Below are 23,577 nucleotides of genomic sequence, written 5' to 3'. Positions count from 1 at the left end.
CAACAGTAATAGTGAGCTACAGCAACAAGATCTAGAAAAGTTGAGAAGATGGGCTGAGAGGTGGAAACTGAAGTTTAACATTGACAAATGTTAAGTACTGCATATGGGTAGCATTAACCCCAGAGTAAAGTATAAACTGTGTGGTACTGCACTCAGGGTAGTGGAAAAATGAAAAAGACCTGGGGTAACTGTGTAGTCAGATATAAAAATTCTGAGCAGTGCAGTCATGCTGCCAGTAACAGCTCATGGGGTTTTTTTTAATGGTATTTCTTTTTTTTGGGCTGATGCATCATTTGTAGTAGCACTAATAAAACAAATTTTTTTAGTAGTGTTAATGTTCCATGTCATAATTTTGCAATTGAACAACAAATAAATATCAAATTTTGCTTTAAAATGGGAAAAATCTGTAACAAAACATGAGATATTAAAAACTGTTAAATGGTGATGAAACAATAAGTTGCACAAGTGTTTTTTCAAAGAGAGAGACATGAGTGTTTGCAATCACCCAAAAAGTAAGCATATGTCTCAAAATGAGAACAGATTTGCAAAAAGTTTGGTAAATTGTGGCAAGAGATCATCATTTAACCCTCAAAATGATAGTTGATGAGTTGGATATGAATAAGGAGATAATTCATCAAACTATTCTGCATGAAGATTTAAGGAAAAGGAAGATCTGTGCAAAATTTGTGCTGCACAACCTCGCTGATGAGTAGAAGCAACTGAAGGGTGCCACCATGTGAAGACTGCATACAGACTTTTCAAGACAATCCTAATTTTGATTGCACTGGAGATGATTGTTGTGTGTTTCAGTATGATGCAGAGCCAGTGTCAGTGCATGCAGTTGATTGATTTTTTTTTTTGATTTGGTAGTTGTTGGCGCATTGGCTTCTGTGGCCATATTGCACCTCCCAAGGTTTTTGCAGTACTTGGATCCAAGCCCTAGGCGGGAATTGAACCCGCGACCTTTGGGTTGCCGGGCAGGTACTTTACCCACTCGGCTAGCCCGGTCGGCGTGCATGCAGTGGAATTCAAATTCATCACCAAGGTAGAAAAAATTTTGTTTACAGAAATCCAGGATCAAGAAAATGTCAATCATGCTTTTCAACAAACAGGATGTTATTCACAAGGAATTTACCTGAAAGGGGGAGAGTCGATGCCTGTGTTCTACATAAAGGTGCTTCAGAGAAGCACCTGTATGTAGAACATTGAAGCGCATTTCCCAGGTAAAATCTGCAATTTCAAGAGAAAGGCAGCTGGTTCTTGTTGCATGACATGCTCCTGCCCATTATGCACTTGTTGTGAAAACATTTCTGACAAAACATGGCATTATACAGATCAACCCCTCCCACACTCTCCCCATCTGGCACCAGTAGACTTCCTCTTTCCCAAGGTAAAAATTGCCCTCAAAGGAAAGATATTTCAGGATGTTGAGAACACAAAGAGAACTGTAACTGCCAAACTGAGCACCTTCAGTGACTCCTTTCAGAAACTTTTAGAATGGTGTAATAAGTGCATTCAATCAGGTAGTAATTACTTTGAATAAAAATAAAACCATTTTTGGTTTTATTTGTGTTTGTGTTCTTTTTATTGCACCACTCTAGGAACTATGCTGTCACACCTCAGATCTGTTAGAATAGGTGCAGAGAGGAGTAGCAAGATTATTTGGGGCACAAAAGGATATTCTTACCAAGAATATCTGGGGTTATATAAATGCAATCTTTGGAAACAGGTAACTGTGGGGTGACCTAAGTGAAAAATAATACTGCTTTAAAAGGGGTAAGTAAACTAAATGCTGATGGCATCTTTACTCTTTCTGAGATAAAATAGATAAGTGGACATAAATTTATTGGAAGGAATAAGCAAATGGTTTTTTTTTTTTTTTTTTTGTGGTTCCTTGCAACATGTCAATACTAATAAAAATTAGTAACCCATCTTCTTCTTCTTCTTCTTTACTCCCTATCTTTATACTTTCCTCCTTTTTCTATCCATTACTTTTACAGAGAGAGAGAGAGAGAGAGAGATTGAACAATTTCTAGCCTCTCATTGAGAGAATGCTGGAAAGTTGTGAAAATCCATTTATTTTTCAACATAGCACTCCACCCTTAAGTCCCCCATTTTCTGGCACTATCCACTAGCTTTTGTAACCCGCTCAAATGAAATTCAGAAGATTTTGACTAAAACCAGTTGTCTGCATCCATCATAGCACTGACACTAACATTTCTGTCCTTTCAAGTCAGATGCTGTAATAGCTTGAACTCAGTCATGCAGTGTTGTCTGAGTCACAAACACTGTGTGCACCAGTCCATTGTTTTGATGCAAGATGACTCCTTTTGCCAATTTCCCACACTGTTTGAGTTTCAATTCATCTCAGCACATTGAAATAATGCTTTACATTGATAGTGGTACCTTGTTCCAGGAAATCATCCACAATTGCTCCTGCATTTCAAAAGACTGATGCCATGACGTTCTCCCACCAACTTTTGCACTCAATTTTTTAGAAGAGGAGAGGAGAGAAGAGGGATGTGGATGCTCCTACTGCTTAAATTGTTCTTTGGTTTCAGGGTTGAAGTGGTACACCCATATTTCGTCCATAGCGATATATTTTCCCCAAAACTGAGCTTCAGAAGCTCCAAAATACTGCGTGACCTCATGACAACACCTCACTTTTTCCCAAAATAATACCACAATATCATAAATTCACCAATGGGAGACGTTGAATGTTGTCTCAACGAGCTTCAATGGTATTCTGCATGATCAGGTCATGAATGACATTCACATTTGCAGGTGTGTCCACAGGGTAACAGGCTTTCCAGTGCAGGGTGCATGTTCAATACTGTTTCATCCATGCTTAAATCCTACATCCCAGTTTTTGATCATGGCATATGAAGGACAAGATTCCCCTAATGATTGCTACAAGTTTTCATGAATTTTTCAGCAGCATTCCCTTTAAACAAAGGTACTCTATGACTGCACAGTGCTTGATTCTCTCAACAGTCACCATCTTCATTCACTTACCATACTTACACCCCTTTACAAAGGAGACCACTCGTCTCCTTTTTCAAGTAGTTACAAACTTGTGAGCACACAAGAAGACTCAAAGAACAGATTTGTCTTTTACAAAAACTTTTGTGACCTACATAAGCTAAAAAAAAAAAAAATTTTCAGCACCCCCCCCCCCCCCATTTCTATTGTGGGTAGTACTGGGAACTTTTCCCAATAATATCCACATCTGTTCTCAACATGACCTTCAATCCCGATACAGTTCCTCTATCCTCTATTATCCCTCCAGTCAATATCCTTCTTCAGTAATTCCACAAACCTTTTCCAATTTACCTTATTAAATGCTTTTTCCCAATCAAGTAATACAAACAAACATTCTTATTCATCTTTATATTTCTTTCCATCAAAATTCTCATTATTACTCTCCCTTTCATAATCTATTCATTATGCTCAACATCAGTTCAGTTGCATGTGTTATCATGCTAACTGTTCTTAAATCCTTACATAAGATGTAACCTATTCCTTCTCCTATTCCTTCTCTGCTGGAATCATAAGAGTAATCAACATCCTCTAGCCATTTCCCCCTTCTCATATATGTCTACATATTTTTATTAGTTCCTGTATTCCTGCATTTCTCTTAACTTCAATTATTTCCATTAGTAATAATTGGGTATGAATTTTAAAGAGTATGATGTTTTTGCTGAAATATTGTCAAGTTTTTGTCTAACACATTTGTTATTGCCTTTGGGTCTGCTATTAAATTTCTTAATATTCAATAACTGGTGACGGTCAGGGGATACTTTCCATCATTTTATTTCAGATATCTGTAGTACTAGTTCAGTGAATAATCACCAAAGCAAAACTAACCAATAAGGATTTTTGAATGTGGTGCCAAATGTATCTTACCTTCTCGCATATTCATTCGAAATTGTTATGGTTCTTTGTGATAGAGTATCAGCAGAAATAGCCCCATGGTTTATTTTTTTTCTGCAATCTTCTTACATTGTCCCTTATAGGCAAGAGGACATATAGATGCACTGGGCATTATTGCAACTTGTAAGATATAGCTCTTCTATAAGCATCATGGCAGCACCCATTGATTCATGTCAAGCTACATCATTAGGTACTGCATTTGGGTAGCAGTAATTCCAGATTAATGTACAACTGTGTGGTACTATACTCAGGGTAGTGGAAAATCCTGGAAAACACCTGGGAATAATTGTGATATGAAGTTCTCTGAGCAGTGAAGATAGGCAGCCAGGACAGCTCGTGGGGTTGTCAATGATATACAGGAACTTTACTAACGGGGATAAAGAGGTGACTATCCCATTGTACAAGGCAATGGTTAGGCTGCATCTTGAGTATTGCATACAGGTTTGGAGTCCTCATTTTAGGAAGGATGAGGATCTGCTGAAACTAGGGCTTACAATACTGAGATCCCGGTCATTTTTTTCTGGTATTCAAATCCTGGTATATAAAAATACCGGTTTTTCGGTACTAATTTAAAAAATAATTATCCATGATTTATTCACATAAAGGTTATAAAATCGACAACAATAAATCATTAATACTGCTGAATTTGCAAATGAGGGATTGTTATACATAGTACAAATGTAACGGAAACCTGAAAATGTCATGAAACTGCAAGACATAAAACCTTACAAATATATTTCTCTTAGTAAGTATAGTGGCGCCTCCATAGCCAGGTGAGAAGGAGCAGCAGTGCGCAGCACACGCTTTTTGATTAGACCAGGGTTCGAGCCCGTCACCACCAAATACGGAGGATGCAGAAAGGTCAAGGAATGACCACCGCATATTCTCGGAGCAATATGGCCTTAGTTGCTAATGCTCCTAAAACCCAAGTAACAAACATAACAAACAAAAACAGTAAGTATAGTGTGTATGGAAGTAAAGCACTTAAGGAATAATGAAACCATCATTAATGAAATATTTCCATTAGTGGCAGTAGGCCTGGTAGTGCAATTAAGGAATACAGTGAACAATGGTATGGCAGGGGCAGAAGGGATAAAATTAAAAGCTTCTGAACAATAGTTTAATCCCTCTATTACACCGCTACTTGAGGAGGCCACACTTAGTGCATTTTGGGAAAGGGTGTCGATATGGAGCAGTTCAGAGGTATTGTGAACAGGTGATCTTGGGGTAAAAGATGAAAGCATTTCGTTGTGTGGGAAAAATATTCTGTTTTTCCCACCAAAGGAAGAAAAGCGAGTTTAAAGAATAACACTATGATTGGGTCAGGTTTAAATTAGATAGGGGGAGACACGTAAATGCGTGCAAACCCCTCTGGAGTGTGTACATAAGCTTGCGTATAAAAAAGTAGTACAAGGGGCAATTGTAACTTGCAATCAATTCAATAAAAAAATAAACGAGAAGGAAATAAATAAGGTGCTTGCACCAAAAGAGGGGTTTGTGGTTGTTCAGAGGGGATGCAGACTTCCAGTGGTAGTTCTGGGTTCAGTTCAGGTCTGTTCTGGGAATGTCCAGCTATATAGTGAAGGGTTCCACCGGGCATGTTCCTGTGCTAGAAGTTAATCCAGAAGTTGAATAACAAGCCAGTCAGATAGTGCCCTGGCTTCTACTACTGCTGTGGTAATTTCCTTCAGTATAATACACCAGAACTATACACCAGAGATGCAGAGTCCAACTGAGAGAGAGAGAGAGAGAGAGAGAGAGAGAGAGAGAGAGAGAGAGAGAGAGAGAGAGAGAGAGAGAGCTATCACTGCACATTGTGGAAGGAACCCACACAAAGGAATCTCACCATGAAAGAGAAGGAAGGTAAGTCATCTATACTATGTTGTTTTGGAAATGGTACTTAGATAAAGTGGTAGATTATTTTAGAGTAAGGTTGAAGTTGAAGAAACACGAGAAATAAGGAAATGTTTAGTACTGAGTTGGTTTACTGGTTGAATTTGTAAAGAAAATTGATATTGCTAAATTAAGAGAGATTACATGGAATTGTTAGCATTAAGTTAGTGACTTATGGATTGCTGCTGTGAAGAGAATTGATATTGGTGATTTAGAGAAATATGAAGAAGTGATTAAGATTGAATTAGTTTAATTAGTTTAGTATTTAAAGCTTTAGAGAGAGTTGAAATTGTTAATTGAGAGAAATTTTATGGAAATGTATTAACAGATTAAATGAGTAAAAATGAATAGATTAGATGTAAATGAACACCAATTATATATTGTAAGTAGATTTGTATGACAAATGACTTTTGTTTTATATATGTGTCATTGCTCTTGAGAAACTGACAGCTCACATAATATATATATATATATATATATATATATATATATACACACACACACACACACACACACACTCGTGGGGGCAGAAATATCTCTCAGCTTCTGGAATCATTTTTTAATGCAGTCAGTTAGCTTGTGGGGCTTAGTGCTTGAGGGGAGCTGCTGTACGAAAATCATAATGGTGGCCACTGATGGCAATACTAAGGTACAGGGAAATAAAAATTAATAAATAAATAACCCCCCACAGCTTAGATTTGGTTTCCTCACCAAGCTTAACTGTCAGTCCCTTTCTTTCGTTAATATGGATCTAGTGCCATAAAAAGTCAAAAATGAAATAAGATTTTTTGAAGATGAGGGGCTATGGGGGGGGGGGTAAACTGCAACTCGTCTATGACTATCTCGATACAAAAGCACCAACCAGCACAGAATCCAAAAGGACATTTTCTGCCACTAATTAAATATGTACCAAAATTAGATCCAGTTTAAACGATAACACTTGAGTTTCTTAAGAGATCACTTTATTTGGACAGGTAGTGTGGATGCTTATTTTTTTGTTTTTAAAATAACTGTATGTTTAACAATTTTTGCTAGAATATTTATTATTGTAATAAAAGTTAGATTTAAAACGTGAATTCAAGTAATTACATGTTTTTTTCCTTATTTTATTGCACCTAATTGTCATCAAAATTTATTGCGAAAAAAATTTTTTTTTTTTTTTTTAGAATACCAGTATTATACTGGTATTAATACCAGTATTAATACTGGTATCCCAGTTTCATAAATTAAAGATACCGAAATACCGGTATTAAGATTTTGACCGGTATTGTGAGCCCTAGCTGAAACGGGTACAGACAAAGGAAGTGAGACTGGTGAGGGGAACAAAAGGGTGCTCTTATCAAGAAAGGCTTCATTTCTGCAAATTGCAGTGTCTGGAGACTAGGCATCTGCATGGTGACTGAAGAGTTTAAAGCTTTGAATGGATTCAGGTGCTCAATGCTGATGGCATTCTTCCTCTTGCTCAGGCTATATGATGTGGTATAAATTCAAATTGAAGAAGGATGGTTGCAAGACAGATGCATGAAAGTTTGCTTTCAGGGCAGTGGGTGGTTGATTGTTGGAACAAACTTCCATCTGTTCTTGTTATGGATGTGAGTAGTGCAGAAAAAAAAAACTTGCATTGAAAAAGAGTATCATACCTTGCAATGGAATACTTAACAATTCATTTCCAATTAATACCTATACATTTCAGTAAACATATTAAAACATAAATCTGTGCTACCAAAAGATTGTCAGTTCTTTTGCAATCACACAATATACTATTATAAAGATTACCCAGCAAATAAATGGCACATAACAATAACATACATTTTTTGTGGTTTCACTATTGTACTACACTTGTGGTTTCACTATTGTACTACACTAGTACAGTTGCAGTATGATGATAAATTAACTATTGAAATGCTAAGATTCTCTTAAGACATTGTGGCTCTGTGGATACTTAAACAGATGAGTTTCCAATTGCTGATTTCGTTTTACTATTCATTAAGTTTCTTATGGTTGATCAATCTGTTGTTGTGGCAGGCACATCTACATTTAACCGTGATATTTCATGCTTATTGGTTTGTGTGCCAATCAAAAAGTTCTCACCAGCCTAAATTTCTCTTTTTATTAACTGAATGATAAAAATTAAAATAAAATTAATGCTTTTTTTTGAGTATTAATATTCTGTTCAAAATTTTGCATTATTCACTTACATTCAGTGCTGGGCTATAGTAGCATGGGCTCACGAGAGTCAACTGTTATTTTTTTTGAGAATTTGCTAGCTCATTGTTGAAACGATCATTTATTTTATAAATGAAATCCCACAATTCAATTATTGAGTATCTTTCATTAACAAACAGAGAGTACTGGAAAATGTCACTGAGCATGTTGCATTTGGTGTAACCTATCTGAGTGGTTGTCATAAGCCACATGGCAGGTTGCTGTAGTATGGTTTTAGGAGCAGACTAAGGCCATATTGCTCCATGTATACTGTCTGTAAATTGCATGTATTCTGTGGTCAGTTTTCTGTTTGCTGGGAGAAAAAACCATGCTACCCTCACCTGAGACCAACTAACTCACCATTTTGTGAAAAAGGTCACGTGGAAGGGATAAGTGTGCAAGTGAGACAGGCTGATTTATATGAGGGTAGGTGCAACAGAGAAAGTAATCCATTGAGTTTCTGCACCAGGGAGAAGTGTATTGCTCACTATCAAGTATTTATCAAAATCTATGCATATAATTTTTAAAGCACTTTTTTAAATGTATTAGCCATAAAAAGGCAGTCCAATTTATTAATTTTTTTTAAACACAAAAAAAATGAAAGAAAAAGAAATCTGCTTCTACAAATTCTGCAGGTGTAAAGGAGAAAATTGATGCTCATAGTAAAGTTATTTTGTCAAATTATTCATAGAATCGTTGAAAAAATAATGATAATGAGGATATCATAAATGATCAATGTGCTAGTTATGAAGCGAAAAAGCAACTTCCCAATTGTTGGAATGAGAAACAATTTTTTTTAAAACTCAGTACAAATGGCTATACATCAAAAATGAAAAATTATGTTGTTCTGTTTGTGCTAAATATAAAAACTCGGGTGTTGAACAAGAAAAACATTGTCGTAGTTCAAAATAATGGATAGAAATTAACGTAGAGCTGAATGGAAAGAATAAAAATAGTAGATGGGCATCTTTACACAAAAAAACTATATATTCACGATGAGTCTGTAGCACATAAATTCTTAAGAACAAATGAAGAATCACAAAGGCACATGCTTCCAAATGTAATTGAAAAACTGAATGCTAAAGAAATTCGAACAACTGACAAAATTTTTAATTCAGTGTACAGTCTTGTAAAAAGAAATCGGCCAAAGTCTAACTTGCCAGCTGAATTGGAATTACAGAGTAAAAATGGTGTTGATATAGGAGTTTCATTGCCTTAAATATTTTTGGGCATTAGAATTGCTCAGCTATTTCAAAAGAAATTAAAAAGGAAATCTTTACTAAAATAATAGAAAATAATGCCAAAATTTGCATAATAATTGATGAGTTGGCAACATTATCCAAACAAAATGTCTTTATTCTTTACATGCACTTTGAACTTGCTGAGCAATGCATGATTTTTATAGATCTTAATAAACTTTTTTTTTTTTTTTTTTTTTTATGAAAACCCCAAACACGAAAGGTATCAAAACCTATAGTACTTAGTACCATGCATGGGTTGAAGGAGAAGTATGGGGGGAGGGGGATACCGGAAACTTTGCTCTAGACACTAAACATGGGTTTCACCACTTCAAGCCTCCAATAAGCAAAGTGGTGGTATTTCACCGGTTGATGAAAGTCATCTACCACCTATACTAGAAAAGAAACCGATGAATGCATACATGCTAGCATAATTACAGCTCTAAATAGGACCTACAGCATTAAGTACCATTTACATATTTTCATTTAAACTTTTACGTAATCTGCTTTTATTTTCCAGGCACTTTTTAAATTTTTCTACTGTAGCTACACCAGACAGGTCAGCACCACTAACCATGCACTTATCTAATCTATCTCTTTCCAATATATATACTCTCACTGGAAGAATACTATGAGCAGTCCTAGTAACCTGTCTACACTATTCAGAGAACTTCATATTAGATTCTATTGTTATTAATCCAAGTCACTGTGTGATTTAGTATTCCAAGTTCAGCGTCAGCACAGTGGTGCATTACTCTTCATTACTACACCCCAGACGCAAAAACCTGCATTTTCTGGTGTTACTTCAGGCCATCCATATAATTTATCTAGGTCCTACCTGTTGAAGTAGAATACCTTAATTACTATCATTAACCAGCATATGTAAGTTTACCTTTGTATCACCAGCAAACAGACATAAAACTTCACACGCACACACACACACACACACACACATTGATATTATTATTAGTAAATTAATAAGAGGAGGTTTACCTCAATATAGTACGTGGAACACTTCCGTATGATACCCTCCAGAAATTAAAACGGAAAAAACGAAAAAATCGACAACTTACCGGTCCATTAAAGTAAAATAAAATAATTAAAGTAAAATATAAATAATTAAATAATCAATTTAACACAATTCAAAATCAATTCAAAACAATTAAAATTCAAATTAACGCAATTAAAAGAATAACGAAAATATTCAAAACGATCTTCCTGCCAAGGAAGGAAGATCGTTTTGAATATTTTCGTTATTCTTTTAATTGCGTTAATTTGAATTTTAATTGTTTTGAATTGATTTTGAATTGTGTTAAATTGATTATTTAATTATTTATATTTTACTTTAATTATTTTATTTTACTTTAATGGACCGGTAAGTTGTCGATTTTTTCGTTTTTTCCGTTTTAATTTCTGGAGGGTATCATACGGAAGTGTTCCACGTACTATATTGAGGTAAACTCCTCTTATTAATTTACTAATATTATTATCAACGTAGAACATATTGAGTATTACAGCTCTGATTCATACTATCTAATTGATATTATTAATAATTATAAACAGTAATGGTTCCAAGCACTGAATCCTCCAGGTCCCCATCTCAATAGATGATCATTTATAACTACTGTAATCAATACTAATCCATTGTAATCAATGGACGCTGCTCTTCGTGGACTGATGTTATTAGCGGAGTCACACAGGGTTCAGTGTTTTTTCCCACTGTTGTTTTGTATATTTATCAATGATATTGATAAAGGAAAATTTGGTCAGATGGGCTGAGAAGTACAACTGAAGTTTAACATTGACAAATGCAAAGTACTGCATATGGGTAGAAGTAACTCCAGAGGAATGTACCAACTGTGTGGTACTACACTTAAGGTGGTAGAAAATGAAAAAGACTTGAAAGTAATTGTGCAGTCAGATATGAAGTTTTCTGAACAATGCAGACAGGCTGCCAGAGCAGGTCACAGGGTTTTTTCAATGATATACAGGAATTTTGCTAGAAGGGAAAAGGAGGTTATTATCCCTTTGTATAAGGCAATGGTCAGGTCACACCTTCAGTACTGTGTACAGGTCTGGAGGCCTCATTTTAGGAAGGATGTAGATTTGCTTGAGCATGTAGAAAGAAGGGCAACAAGATTGGTGAGGGGAATGAAGGGATCCTCGTACTAAGAGAGGCTTAAGTTCTGCAAATTGCGGTGGGTGGAGACTAGGCACCTGAGAAGTGATCTGCTTGAGGTGTATAAAGCCTTGAATGGGTTGAGCACACTGAATTCTGATGGGATTCTCCCACTTGCTCAGATTACGAACCTGAGGGGACGCAAATTCAAATTGAGGAAAAACAGTCGTAGAATAGATGTGTGGAAATTTGCCTTTCACCAGTGGGTAGTTAATTGCTGAAACAAACTCCCATCTGTCATTGTGGAAGTTGATAGCTTAAATAAATTCAAGGAGGAACTGGATAAACTTTTAGACGGAATGGTTGTGTGAATTTTTTTTCTTTTCTTTTTTTGGCTAATGCTACATAAGCTCGTATGCTTGCATCACATGCTTCTATTACTATTACTGTCTCCTACTAGTTAACCATCCCTTTATTCATAATAGTAACTATCCTTTATACCACATTACAGTCATTGCGCATAGCCACTATATTAGACCTGCACTGTTTGTAGCCACAATCCCGCAAAAAAATTTTAAAAATTTGCATATTTCTTAATCTATATAATATCGGTGTAAATACACCATAGTTTACCTGTAAATTTGAACTAAGTATGTAGTGTAAAAGGCATCGTTTTAATTATCTCATATTGTGGGTGCCTTCACAACAAAACAGCTGGTATTGCACTACTTCAAATAAATAATGCTTCTCTAGTTTTTTCTGTTTTTTTTGTAGTTGGCACATCGGCTTCTGTGGCCATAGTGCACCTCCCAAGGTTTTTGCAGTACTTTGATCCAAGCCCGAGGCGGGATAAATAACAGTAGTCCTCTCTCACTAGAGAAGCGTTATTTATTTCAAGTAGTGCAATACCAGCTATCTCACTGTGAAGGCACCCACAATTATGAGATACAATTAAAACAATGCCTTTTACACTACATATGTAGTTCAAATTTATGGGTAAACTATGGTGTATCTACACCGATATCATACAGTTAATTACCTAAACCCATAAGAAATTATGCCTTGTGCATTTCATCCTCTAATATATATGTATATACATACATATATACATATATATATTCCATTTATTCTAATTATATATATATATATATATATATACACACACACGAGTTGCTGTGAGGAAACATAACATCAACAGTTTCAGCTTATTCTTTCTTGGATTGGAAATCCAGATGCAGAAAATTTTTGCCTGCTACTGTTGGCAGGAATGATTGCCAAATCATATTTACAATAATCCATAGCCTGGTTTTGGTGTGCCTTGCACAATGCACATCAATGGCATGCTCTCGTTTTTGTTATCAAAGGGTTGAAGGATGCAGATCTTTAGAAAAGATTCATGGCATTCATGGATATTTTCAGAAATAACTGCATCCATGAAGGGTGTAATCAGAACAGATGGAAATTTCCATTTATTCTAATTATACCCTAACAGCCTCCGTAGCTGAGTGGTCAGGAGCGGGAGTGCCGTAGCATATGCTCTTTGAGTAGACCGGGGTTCAAGCCCCTGACTGCTAAATAAGGTTGAGCTGTCAACCCACGCTGGACCAGCGTGGCAGATTACGGCCCATTTCCCTCAGCATGAATTGTTGAGGAGGCTTCCATCCTGCAGTGGGTTGATAATGGCTGCAGTTTTTACCTTACCTGAATGCAGTTATTCCTGAAAAATCCCAAGTAAGAGAATTCCTGACTTAATTTCTAAAATATCTATATTTCTTAATATCCTATATATTCTATTTAATATTTTATTGTTATTTAATTTAAAATCAAATCATTGATTTAAAAATGAAATTGAAAATGAGGACACAGATCCTCTACTAGAGAAAATCACAATAAGTTAGCATTTATCCAATTTTACGAATATTAGTGGGTCTCAATTAATAAATTGTCTGTCCAACATGTCAGATAATGTCACCATGACGAAATGATCACTGTAAATATAAACTTTCTTTTATATTATTTTTCTTTCTTAGTAGATGTTTGTGTTCGCCAAGTTAGTTGGTGTAAGGGGGATTGGGGGGGACCTTTGCATAGTTTTAGGCAGCAGTTGCAAGTTGCAGCACATATAGTAGAATTCTGTGCCACTGCTTCCTTGGATGAGTACATGCTTATGTTTATTAAATTCTTGTATTTTTAATTATGCAGTTATTTATTCTTCATAAGTAGTTTTATTTTTTAATTAATTAACTAATTTTTTTGTGCCTGTATGTAGGTTGCATTTGGTACTCGTCAGCATTATTTGTTGTAGCAATCCTTATACACAATACAATAGTATTTCATTTTGTTACATCATCAGTTGATGAACACAGATGTTTTGATCCTTGTTTATTATGCTGAGATCAATTTCCAAACAATACACTAGAGATCACTTGTGAGCTATGGTATTGCTGCTGAGCTTTACACATTCACTTTCTTCAAGTTACAGGATCTTTTTAACATGCATTTTCACTCTACACAAACATGCTTCTGGCATAAATTTCCTTCACTTAGAAAATTTTACACTACAAAATCTAATCTTGAAATTTACTCTTTCATTGCCGAAATCTGTATCCAAACAACCACAATTAATATGCCATCAACAGACAATCAGGCAACATTTTTTGTAATGCAACAAGTTATTTCCTGTTTACAGACCTATAAAATAATAGTCTGCAACAATGAATTTCAAACAATAGTTTTTCAATGAAATGTTGCTTTTATACTAATAGATATTACACATTTACTGCACAGATTAAACTCCTAAGAAAACTACAGTAGTTTTCCATTACAAAACCTAACTGAACATTAATTTTTTTGCATGATACAATGCTACATTACACCTGACAATACACTAAATAGTAAGGTACACAGGTAAACAATTAAGCAGTATAATAGGTGGACTGAATAAAATATACCAGGTGTGGCAATATTGTTCCCAGACTTGTACTGTTGCAGTCATGTTTAATGAGTTTGAAAATAAAGTAGTGGTATGTTGCACTTCAAACTTCCTCCTACAGATGATGGTACAGAGATTGTGCAGTAGACTGACAGATTTCAAGTAACTAGTTTCGTTAGTAGCATTAACATTCCCTGTTACAATTTTTGCTATGAAGCCATGAACAAACAACTTTTGCTTTAAACTGGGAAAATCTCCAAGGGATATGTATAAAATGTTAAAAAACTGTTTATGGTGATGAAACATTAAATCATACCAGTATGTTTGAATGGTATAAACAGTTCAAAGACAGATGCAAGAATACTGATGATGATGACCCAAGAAGTGGGCAACTATCAGTCTCTTCAAATGAGAATTGCAAAAGTACAGGAAATCGTAGCAAAAGATTAGCATTAGTAGAGGCATACGATGCAAGAAAGCAAGCTTATGCAGCATCAGCAAAAAAAAAACAAAAAAACACTCCATTTCACACTTCCATTCATTCCAAATACCTGTCCAGCTCAGCCTTAAATTTATTTAGGCTATCAACTTCCAACAACAAAAGATGGAAGTCTGTTCCACCAATCAACTATCCGCTGGCTAAAGGCAAACTTCTGCACGTCTATCCTACAACTGTCTTTCCTTAATTTGAATTTATGCCCTCTCAGGTGATTATTCTGAGCAAGAGGAAGAATCCCATCAGCATTGAGTATGCTCAAACCATTCAAGGCTTTATACACCTCGATCAGATCACCTCGCAGGTACCTAGTCTCCAGAACTGTAATCTGCAAAACTTAAGCTTTTCTTTGTAAGAGCAACCCTTCAACACACACACAAATAAACTAATTTGTATCTTGAGTCAAAAATGTATTCTATTTATAATTGATGGCATGAATTTCACATATATTTGTATATAAATGCCTTAATTTTAATTATTTTCTGCTTAGGGCAGAGGCACTTATTTTTGACTTAAGGTACGTACACATTCAGCTTTTTAGTTAAATGTTCATCTTGAATGTAATGCTAAACATTCATCTTCGATGTATAAGTAATGAATGTGATGTTCAATTCTCAGTAGCACTGAACTAGTCTAATACATTGTATAGTTACTGTTTAATAATTTCTTTCTTTAAAATTATTATATATGTCTTCATTTTGATGTTATATTATCAATGTAATGTCAGAATGAAGAATAAAATTAAAGTTTGCTATTTTACAATATTCCACGCCCTCCTCAAGACTTTTTCTAGTGCACTGACTTCAAGGTTAGAGGCAATCCTGTGGGAAGTAATACTGCTGCATGTAAAACTTTCAGGATATTAAGTTATTAAGTGAACTGTTTTTCATTAATATCTATAACATGAATTTCACCAAGTATACACCAATGCTAACAAGTTCTTCAGAATGATCAAACAAACTAATTAACTAGTTCTTGTTCCAATATGCTAATATAAGTTGGATAAATAAATTATTTTTCTCCCCTCTAAAAAAACATTTTTGAAGAACTCTGTTATGACTGCTACATAAGAATCAGAAGAGAATTTTCACCGTTTTATACAGTAAATCCATTTTTAATGAAAAATGTTAGTATTTTATCTCATAAATTTATATAAAAATATAATTTATCTTCATATCTTTAAATCATAGCTGGCAGCAGTTTATTACTATTCATTATTTCTTTAAGTAACATTATTTATTATTTAAAATAAGTATCTAGTATCTATAAGCATTCATCTTGTCTAGATTGACAAATGATATATACAACAATTATATTCAGGATAGTTAACTTTGTCTTACAAATATACCAATTACAAATAATAAACAGCTTTATTAACTATTTATCAATGTTAATTTTGATTATCTGCTCCTATTATAATATTAAGAAAATGTGACAAATATGCTCAATATTAAAATTATTATATGAAAAAGGATACAGAATCAGAGAAATACATCATATGCTAAATTATTCTCAAGATAAACTTTGAATATCTTCTATCTTTTTGAATCTGTATTAATACAGCAAATGCTTAGCTTAAATAATCAAAATTCTTTTTTTATTCCCTGAATTGTTTTAAACAAGGTTTAAAACAATTCAAGGAATAAAAAAAAAAAAAGCATTATAAGAATTTTTTACTTTTCGTGCCTTTTTTTTTTTTTTTTTTTTTAATTTAAGCTTAAAAAATAATATATCAAAGTTCAGCAATGACTTACAGAGGGTATTACTCTGTGAGACTGGAGTATCCCCTTCTGATTCTGATGAGGTGCTCAATGTTGATGATATGGAATCACATGGTGATACTGGTGCTGAAAAACATATTTTAGTTTCCCGAGAACTATTTTCCATTGCAACAGAACCATTAGCTTGTGTACTGCCTACTTGTTTACTTTCTGTAAAATAAAGGTCAAATTTGTATAGGAGAAAAAACAACTGATTTAAATTGGAAAAAGTTGGGGAGCACAAAAATGGGATGTGGGAATATATACAAAGCAAAATTTAAGGAATCTGGTTTAGAAATAAAGTAAACAATTCTTTTCATTTTTTTAAAAAAATTATATTATACATTTTGAAGCATATTAAACATAAATTCAATAGAGACAGTAAAGACTATACCCTCAGGAAGTGTACTTCAAAAACACTTTACTAGAGCTGTGGATTGCCCAAGAATTTAAAGAATATAAAAGCCTTGAAATGGCATCCAGAAAATGCTATATTTAGTAGATGAGTAAGAGTTCTGAGATGGTGAAAGGAAAAGCATGACAGGAGGGTGGGGAAATGACACACTGTAGGTGCCCTTGTCGTGTCCTATTTCTGCTAAGTTCATTCATAGGTGGAAGATGGCAAAATGCCATTTATCCAAAATATTTCTAAAGAAATTCTTAAACTCAGCTGAATTAACTTGCAATGATGTTAACTGTTTATATACATTAAATCACAAACTGAATTGCACAAATAAAGTTTGTATAGGTCTTTTTTTTGCAAACGTCCTCATTTTCCAATATGAGAATACATATTCATAAATCTCAACAAAAAAAAAAGTCTTTTCATAAAATGCAAACAGGAACTAGGCTATTTTGATATTTTAACCAGATTTCTGAAGATTCCAGTACTATCTATTAAACTTATAACAAATCCATCTACTGCATAATTGCTATGAAGGATATGTTTGTTTTGATTCACAATGGCAAGAAGCCAAGAATGTTTTGAATTCTTGCATTAAAGAAACATTCTGGAAGTTTGTTTTAGACTCATTCTCCAGGCATGCAAAATCAAGTAACAATCAGCATAATTAATGATAATTAATTAATAGTTCTCACAATTTACATATTTTCATAAAGAAAATTTCATGAAATTCAAGTTGCTCTGGTATAATCAAAAAATTTAATCTACATAGTTTTATCGCATCAAAATAAAGAGATAATCATAACAAAAATTAATTAGTAACGAATTAATAAAAAATAAGCAATTTTTCCTACCCCTTGATTTCTTAAAAACTTTTTTTTCCCCATCTATTACTCATAGAACAACAAAATGTCTTGAATGCAAGTAAATATTGGCTACATTAATATAATATTTGAATGGTAATGTTGCACATATATATATGATTCAAGTATTTGATCAAAAAAAGTGCTTCACCTGTGTAAGGTTAAACTATTTATTCTTAGTCTACATATGATTCACTCATTTTTCTCCCCTAGTTCTTCACCAATTATCTCACTATTGCACTATTACAAAACATACCAAAAGACCAATGTAACAAATGATTTCTTACATATAGTTAAAACTACATAGCCATATATAAATGATTGTATGGTTTACGATTAAAAAATAATGGATTCATACTTTTAATTTTGTTAATTTTATTATATCTTTAGTTTTTCGTTCAACAATTTAAGTAATTCTTTTCCTATTTATGTATAACTCATTGAATAAAGCCATCACAAGTATGGGGGAAGGAATGTGTGGTATAGTTCAAAATTTAAAGCTAAATTTAAGAGAAAATTTGAAGTTATTTGTATTTCATCCTATAAGCATTCCACCACACAATGAAATGTTCTTTTTCCAGGTATCTTTATTCTAACTACAAACTACCTTTTAGTAAACAAAATATAACAAATTTCTCTAACTTTTTACACCTCTGTTATACTACATTCAGTTTGTTGCCACTGCCTTATTTGGATTTTCATAAAACAATGATAGCAATTCAAGATGTAATTTCAGAAGTCTCTGTATTATCAGAGAGACTTCTAAAAACAACAACATAATTTCACCGATTTTCAGGGAAAACAATGAATAGCACTGCTTAAAGCTCTACAACACCCATAATTCATGAGTATTCATAAAAGAGACTAGCTTTTCAGTTTTAAACTTTTCTTCTCTTTAATGTTGTTGGTTCAGTTCTCAGCATTATGGAGAGTAGAAAGCATACATACAGTCCTTTGGTCTTTCCATGCTAAAACTCAAACTTTGTCTTTTAAATGAAAAGAGGATGGGATTATTTCCATTTATGATAACAGTTATCACTGACAGTACCTGTAAGATGCTTATTTATATAAAGTTGTTCTAGAAGTTAAATATTGGTGTAAAATTGATCAGTATATATGAAATCTACATTAAATGCTACAAAAGCTTTTGAAGGTTAAATGTGATCTTTAAGGCAAAGGTGAAGTCTGGCATCAACAAACTGTCAGTACTAGAATTTCCAGCATAACGTATAATAGCCAACAACACAACCAAACCTAAGTTAGCCGGGTAAAAATTTAATTTAAGCCATCCCAAATTTCACTAAAATAAGACCAATAGAAATCCTGATATTAATATTTCTTTGTCTGTTCAACTGCATGTAATAATTTGACTCTCAGTGGACAGATTTTGATGAAATCTTATATTCAGCCTCAGAGACTTGTCAAGTCATCCCAAATTCCATTAAAATTGGATTAACAGAAATGTGGCAATTATTATTTTTGTCCATCTGTGTATGTAACTCAACCCTCACTGGGATGGATTTTCATATTTTAAATTTGGCTCTTGTAGATTTGTAAACTCACCCTCCCAAATTTCATTTAAATTGGACCAACAGAAATCCAGCAGTTATTTTTCTTCTTTTTTTTTTTTTTTTCCTGTACATATCACACAGGCTAGCACTGGACTTCACATGTGTTGCCATGCACAGATTGGAGGAATGAATGGGTAATATGGTGGATGTGCAGAAATAAAATGCTCTTGATTTGTTCATAAAAGTCATTTCCGTTTGGGGTTTTTTTTTTTTTTTTTTTTTATAAACCATGAATTATTACTATTTGCAAACACACCTGAAATGTGCTCTGTACATTAACTAACTTGTATTGTTAGCCAAAGACCTCCCAACATCTTAGCATACTCTTAGTAACTTGATTGAAGTAGAGTAATATTTATTTAGCTTGATTGCTGACTAGTTTATACTTACTGTAGGCCTTTGTATTCCTGACATGTAATTTATAATCATTCCATACATTTTTCTTTTCCAGCAGCCCTATCAGTCCATCTGACTTACAATTAGGGTTAACACCTTGAATAATATTTCTTACTTGGTATAAAAAGCTTAGTGGTTTCTACAATTACTTCCCTGAACACCTCCCATTTAGCACTTACATCAGCTGGTCCAATTGAAAAGAATTTAAAAAACTGACTAAGACTATTGTAACCATTTCTGTGAAACCAAAATCCCCTCCCTTTACCCTTCACTATAGTTATAGTCAAGGGTAAAGAGTAAGAAATAAGAGGAGTGTGTTATAGGCCTAATGACTCGAATGAGTACAATGAACAATTGTACAGAGAAATAGTGGGCTAATAAATCAGAATGTCTTATAATTAGCATTAGTAGAGGCATATGATGCAAGAAAGCAAAAAAAAACCACGCTCCCATTTCACCCCTCCGTTCGTTCAAAGTACCTGTCCAGCTCAGCCTTAAATTTATTTAGGCTATCAACTTCCACAACAAAGGATGGAAGTCTGTTCCACTAACCAAGCACCTGCTGGCTAAAGGCAAACTTCTGCACATCTATATTTTATATAATGAGGGATTTTAACTTCCCAGATATTGACTGGAACTTGTGGTTTGGTCACTCGCACACTAGTAAGACTTTTGTGGATTTATTGTACGATTGTTTTCTGCAGCAGCAGCCACGTTCAAGAGGCAACCAGAGAGGGTAATACTCTTGATCTGGTTATCAGCAGTGATCATTCGTGTATTAAGAATTTCCAGATAAAGAAACCACTAGGTGGTAGTGATCACGGTGTACTGATGTGGGATTTACCTTAAGATATAATTACCATCAGGGGTAAAGGAAAGGGTTTTTGCTTAAGTGACTACAGTGGTCTCAGACAGTTTTTAAATTCTGTACAGTGGAATCAACTGATGATGTTACCAATAGCAAATTCTAAGTGGCAGAAGCATTCAAGGAATTAATCGTGGAAGCCACTAAAAGTTTCATACCTATTAAGAAATATTGTTCAAGGTTTAGGCCTAAATGGTTGTCAAATGAACTAATGAGACTTGTGACAGAGAAGAAAAATCCATGGGATGCATTTAAATTATCAGGTGACACAGAAACCTATGGCAGATATAAGCTAGTCTGTAATCAAGTCACAAAGGAAGCTAAGCAGGTGAAGGCAGATTATGAGAAATCTTTGCCAAAGGATGCTAAGGAAAACAGCAAGGATTTCTTTACTTATATAAACTCTAAAAGGAAGGGGATGAATCTGATTGGTCCACGTGATATCAATGGTTCAACTATTGATGATCCTGCTCAGATAGCAAACAAACTGAACGAGTATTTAGTATCTACATTCACACATAACCCCAGGGACTCACATCTGGTGAGTATGGGCTTGGCACACCCAGGGTCCTGAGCTGGATATCATCATTCTTCTCTTTCTTGGTGATTCCCTTCTACTTTTCTTTCTTTCTTTCTTTCTCTCTCTCTCTCTCTCTCTCTCTCTTAGGGTAACTCAAGAATTTTTTTTTGGCTGGTGCAGCATAACCCTCAGGCTTCCTTGCACCATATGGCTGCTAATAATAATAATAATGAGGAGTTATTAAGGATTGAGAATGTCAGAAGGTTATCAACTTGTAGAGGGTGCTTAATGATTTTGTAAAAACAGAGCAAAGTGGAGAAGAAATTGTTGAAGTTAAATATAAGAAAGGCACCTGGGGTGTATGGGATCTATCCAGTTATATTAAAGGAGTCAGCAAAGGAAGTAAGCAAACCCTTAGCCATAATTATGAGAGCATCCTTGGACTCAGGGAAAGTCCCCATGGACTGAAGATGTATAAATGTATCCCTAATCACAAAGGGGGGGGGGAGCTAAGGGTGACACAAGTAATTACAGATCAGTTAGTTTAACTTCTGTTCCAAGTAAAATAATGGAGTCACTGGTTAAAGGAGATTGCAGGATCATCTAAACAAGGCTGCAGGAATAGTTAAGACACAGCATAGGTTTGTTAAGGGAAAGTCTTGTCTGACAAACTGGATTGGATATTATGATGTGGTTACAAAGGAACTGGATGCAAAAAATAATTTTGATATCATATAATTGGATTTCATGAAAGCTTTTGACATTGTTGTGCATGGAAGACTACCATACAAACTGGATCAGTATGGTATTAAGGGCAAGTTGCTACAATGGATAAAAGGATGGTTGAGTGGGAGAAGACAGAGGGTGGTAATCAATGGGTGCTGCTGTTCGTGGACTAATGTTATAAGTGGAGTTCCACAGGGTTCGGTGTTGGGCCCACTGTTGTTTTGTATATTTATCAATTATATTGATGAAGGTATATCAGGCTTAATGTTGAAGTTTGCAGATGATATACAAAGGTTGGCAGGGTTGTTAATGACAATAATGGCAGTGTGCTACTACAACAGGATCTACAAAATTTGGGAAGATGGGCTGAGAAGTGGCAACTGAAGTTCAACATTGACAAATGCAAAGTACTGCATATGGGTAGAAGTAACCCCAGAAGAATGTACCAACTGTGTGGCACTACACTTAAGGTGGTAGAAAATGAAAAAGACCTGGGAATAATTGTGCAGTCAGATATGAAGATTTCTGAACAATGCAGACATGCTGAAAGAGCAGGTCATGGGGTTTTGTCAATGATATACAGGAATTTTGCTAGCAGGGAAAAGGAGGCAATTGTCCCTCTGTATAAGGCAATGTTCAGGCCATGCTTTGAGTACTGCGTACAGGTCTGGAGACCTCATTTTAGGAAGGATGTAGATTTGCTTGAGCGTGTACAGAGAAGGGCAACAAGATTGGTGAGGGGAATGAAGAATGAAGGGATCCTCTTACCAAGAGAGGCTTAAGTTCTGGAAATTGCAGCAGCTGGAGACTGGGCACCTGCAAGGTGATCCAATTGAGGTGTATAAGGCCTTGAATGAGCACGCTGAATTCTGATGCGATTCTTCCACTTGTTCAGATTACAAACCTAAGGGAGCATAAATTCAAATTGAAGAAAGACAGATGTAGAATAGATGTGTGGACATTTGCCTTTAGCCAGCGGGTGGTTAATTGCTGGAACAAACTTCCATCTGTCGTGGAAGTTGATAGGTTAAATAAATTTAAGGAGGAACTGGAAAAACATTTAGAGGGAATGGTCGTGTAAATTTTTTTTGGCTGACGCTGCATAAGCTCATACGCTTGTTTTCTTGCATCACATGCCACTATTACATCTTTAAATATATCCCATATCATTAAATTTTGATCAATGTCACCTAGTAGTTCCGTCAAGATTCTTAATACATGAAAAGTCACACCTAATGATCAGATCAAGATTACTGATTTCTCTTGTTGCCTCTCTAAAATGCTGGTATAGACTCTCATCCAGTAAATCCAAAAATGTTCTACAGCTGACTGAGAGACCAACTCACAGGTTCTAATGGAAACTTAAAAATACCTGTAAAGTAAAAATCTTCCATTATAAGACAATTCTGATTTACTGGCCCATTCTGTTTGTATAATTTTTCATTTATACTGATCACAGTCATTTGGCCTAAGACATCACTTTCATTTTCTCAGCATTTACGTCATGCCAGTCTGACTGGTATGCTGTTTCAGAATCTATATGCTTCTTAACCAACAGCATAACTCCTACACACTGCCTCTTGTTCCTTTTGTTTTGTTTACTCATAGCATTCAAATTCTGTGTCCCTATGTATGACATGTTTCTGATATTCTTATG

At 34.7% G+C, this 23,577-nt stretch overlaps 1 protein-coding gene across 3 annotated transcripts in view; it reads right to left on the bottom strand.

Annotated features, from left to right (window-relative positions):
• The window catches only part of LOC150085583 (phosphatase and actin regulator 2-like), a 462,740-nt gene that overhangs the window by 290,350 nt on the left and 148,813 nt on the right, over positions 1-23,577 (bottom strand). For all 3 annotated transcript variants that reach the window (XM_090373361.1, XM_090373363.1, XM_090373362.1), the window contains one exon: positions 16,571-16,747. In XM_090373361.1, the coding sequence (XP_090229487.1) occupies positions 16,571-16,747 (177 nt within the window). The remainder of the gene's footprint in view (positions 1-16,570; positions 16,748-23,577) is intronic.

The sequence above is a fragment of the Mastigoproctus giganteus genome, chromosome 5 (genome assembly GCF_048544385.1).
Source record: "Mastigoproctus giganteus isolate SK-2022 chromosome 5, ASM4854438v1, whole genome shotgun sequence".
NCBI lineage: Eukaryota > Metazoa > Arthropoda > Arachnida > Uropygi > Thelyphonidae > Mastigoproctus > Mastigoproctus giganteus.
Note: the sequence above shows the minus strand (reverse complement) of the source record. Positions and strands in the feature narration are given on the sequence as shown.